This window comes from Cebus imitator, unplaced genomic scaffold, assembly GCF_001604975.1.
Source record: "Cebus imitator isolate Cc_AM_T3 unplaced genomic scaffold, Cebus_imitator-1.0 Scaffold281, whole genome shotgun sequence".
NCBI lineage: Eukaryota > Metazoa > Chordata > Mammalia > Primates > Cebidae > Cebus > Cebus imitator.
In genome coordinates this window covers 2,741,841-2,744,345 of record NW_016107596.1, presented here as the reverse complement: position 1 = coordinate 2,744,345, position 2,505 = coordinate 2,741,841, and the positions used below count along the sequence as shown (strand labels likewise).

Genomic DNA, 2,505 nt, shown 5'->3' with positions numbered 1-2,505 from the left:
AAAAAAAAAAAAGAAAGAAAAATGTGTATTTAGTTTTTCCCTTCGGTTTGTATGTTTTCATGTTGCTTGTGTTCATGATTAGCATTTAAATGACTGCATAATAGGCCAGGCGTGGAGGCTAATGCCTGTAATCCCAGCACTTTGGGAGGCCTAGGTGGGCGGATCACCTGAGGTCAGGAGTTTGAGACCAGCCTGGCCAACATGTTGGCCTACTAAAAAATATGAAAAATAGCCAGGTGTGGTGGTGAGCACCTGTAATCCCAGGAGGCTGAGGCAGGAGAATCACTTGAACCCAGGAGGTGGAGGTTACAGTGAGCCAAGATTGCGCCATTGCTCTCCATTCTGGGCATCAACAGAGAAACTCCGTCTCAAAAAAAAAAAGAAAGAAAAATGTGTATTTAGTTTTCCCCTTCAATTCATTTATGTGTTTTCTTTTTTGAACAGAGTCTCGCTCTTTCGCCAGGTGCCAGGCTGGAGTGCAGTGGCGTGATCTCGGCTCACTGCAAGCTCCACCTCCCAGCTTCAAGCAATTCTCCTGCATTAGCCTCCCGAGTAGCTGGGGCCACAGGTGTGTGCTACCACGTCTGGCTAGGAAGGCATTTTAAAAATGACTTGTATTTAGGCTGGGCATGGTGACTCACGCCTGTAATCCCAGCACTGCACTTTGGGAGGCCAAGGCAGGTAAATTACTTGAGGCCAGGAGTTCGAGACCAGCCTGCAACATGGCGAAACCCTGTCTCTAGTAAAAATACAAAAAAAAATTAGGCGGGTGTGGCGGCCTGCACTTGTAATCCCAGCACTTGGGAGGCTGAGGCAGGAGAATCACTTGAACCCAGAGGCGGAGGTTGCATTGAGCCACTGCACTCTAATCTGGGTGACAGAGCAAGACTCCGTCTCGAAAAAAAAAAAAAAAGACTTGTATTTAATGTGATTTAGTGCCCATATTACTGCTGACACTGTGCAACCTGAGCCTGGAGCATTTGAGGGAGATGGCGAGATCCCACGCGCCCTTTTAACGACCGTAACGTGCGTGCACTATAATCTCGCCGCTGGAGTCGAGGCTTCTGTTTCTACAGCGTGGGAGCAGACAGCAAACGCCTGCGAGGACGGGACATTGCACGGGCGTATCACAGTGCCGGAGAATTCGTGGGTGCCCAAGAAGATGGGCGTGGGCTGGCGGAGCAGGCGCACTGGAGGCCTATGGGGTCGGGGCGCCTGCGCAGTCGTTCTTCCTCAGGCGGCCGCCATGGCGGGACAAGAGGATCCGGTGCAGAGGGAGATTCACCAGGACTGGGCTAACCGGGAGTACATTGAAATAATCACCAGCAGCATCAAGAAAATCGCGGACTTTCTCAACTCGTTCGGTCAGCGGGGTAGCGAGGGGAGGCGGGGAGGAGGGAGCCCGCTGAGGCTGTTGGGCTGGGGCGCTGGGGAGATGCCTTGAGAAGACTCCCGGAGCCTTCGGCTGTTGCGGGTTTTCACTGCCTCCTTCAGGTCCCAGCTTCCCCCTCCCTCCCTGACCCTCAGGCTCCGCTGGACCGTCTCTGTAGGGTCATCCTGCCCTATGCTGAACTCATGGTTTCTTGCCATCCCCCGGACCCATTCTACAAGTCCTTTTACCAGACGCGTCAGGGAGCGTCATCCTCTCTCCGTGATTCTTCTCCTAAGTGGTCTCCCTGCCTCCCTTATGCTCTGCTTCCATCCCAGTCCCCACTTTGCATTCAAAGTGCGCATCCGGGACCGTGTCAGTGCTGTTTCTAGATTGTTGACGGTTTCGCATCTTTAGGATCAAGTCGAAACCCTCTAGCGTCATGCCTTTTAGTTGCACCCTCAACCACTCCTCTTGTCCATTCCTTCCTGCCTCCTGTGTCTGCTGCGCTGAGAGGGGTAGGAGATGAGGTCAGAGTGAAGCCAGGATCTTGTAGGACCTTGGAAGTCCTCTCTGTATTGCTGGTAGATAGCTTATAGTAGGCGTTCTGTCTGCTTCTAGCGTGTTCCTCAGAGCTAACACAGATCAGGTGCCTTCAGCAGAAAGACATCTTTACCAGAATCTTTCCTAGGCATGGCCTGCTTGTGACAGTCTTAAATTCTTCCTCTGAACAGCAAGCAAAGTAATCGAGACTCCTACCCCTTCTTCTCCAAGTGTTTCTTTAAGAGAACTTGGCACTGATTAGACTTTCTTAATTACAGGATATAGGGATACATCTAGTGACCTTTTCTTCAACTAGTATACTTTGGAAATATTTTTTAATGAATTATTTTCTAGCTAAAGGACTGATGGCCTTAGGAGTATAAAGGTGACAGAGCAAGAGATTGTCAGAAAGCATCAGCCGACAGAGGCTAGATCTTCATATAAGGTCCTCTCTTAAGGCACTGTGGGAGACACAGAATAAGAACCACTTCCTACATTCAAAAAAGTTATAATCTTGGCCGGGCGCGGTGGCTCAAGCCTGTAATCCCAGCACTTTGGGAGGCCGAGGCGGGTGGATCACAAGGTCAAGAGAT

At 50.6% G+C, this 2,505-nt stretch overlaps 1 protein-coding gene across 1 annotated transcript in view; it reads left to right on the top strand.

The window, feature by feature from the left end:
* The first annotated feature begins 1,143 nt into the window (after nucleotides 1-1,143).
* Nucleotides 1,144-2,505, top strand: part of BRK1 (BRICK1 subunit of SCAR/WAVE actin nucleating complex) — a 14,993-nt gene continuing 13,631 nt past the window's right edge. The window contains exon 1 of the mRNA XM_017501508.2: nucleotides 1,144-1,364. Within this exon, the coding sequence (XP_017356997.1) occupies nucleotides 1,163-1,364 (202 nt within the window). The 5' untranslated portion in view covers nucleotides 1,144-1,162. The remainder of the gene's footprint in view (nucleotides 1,365-2,505) is intronic.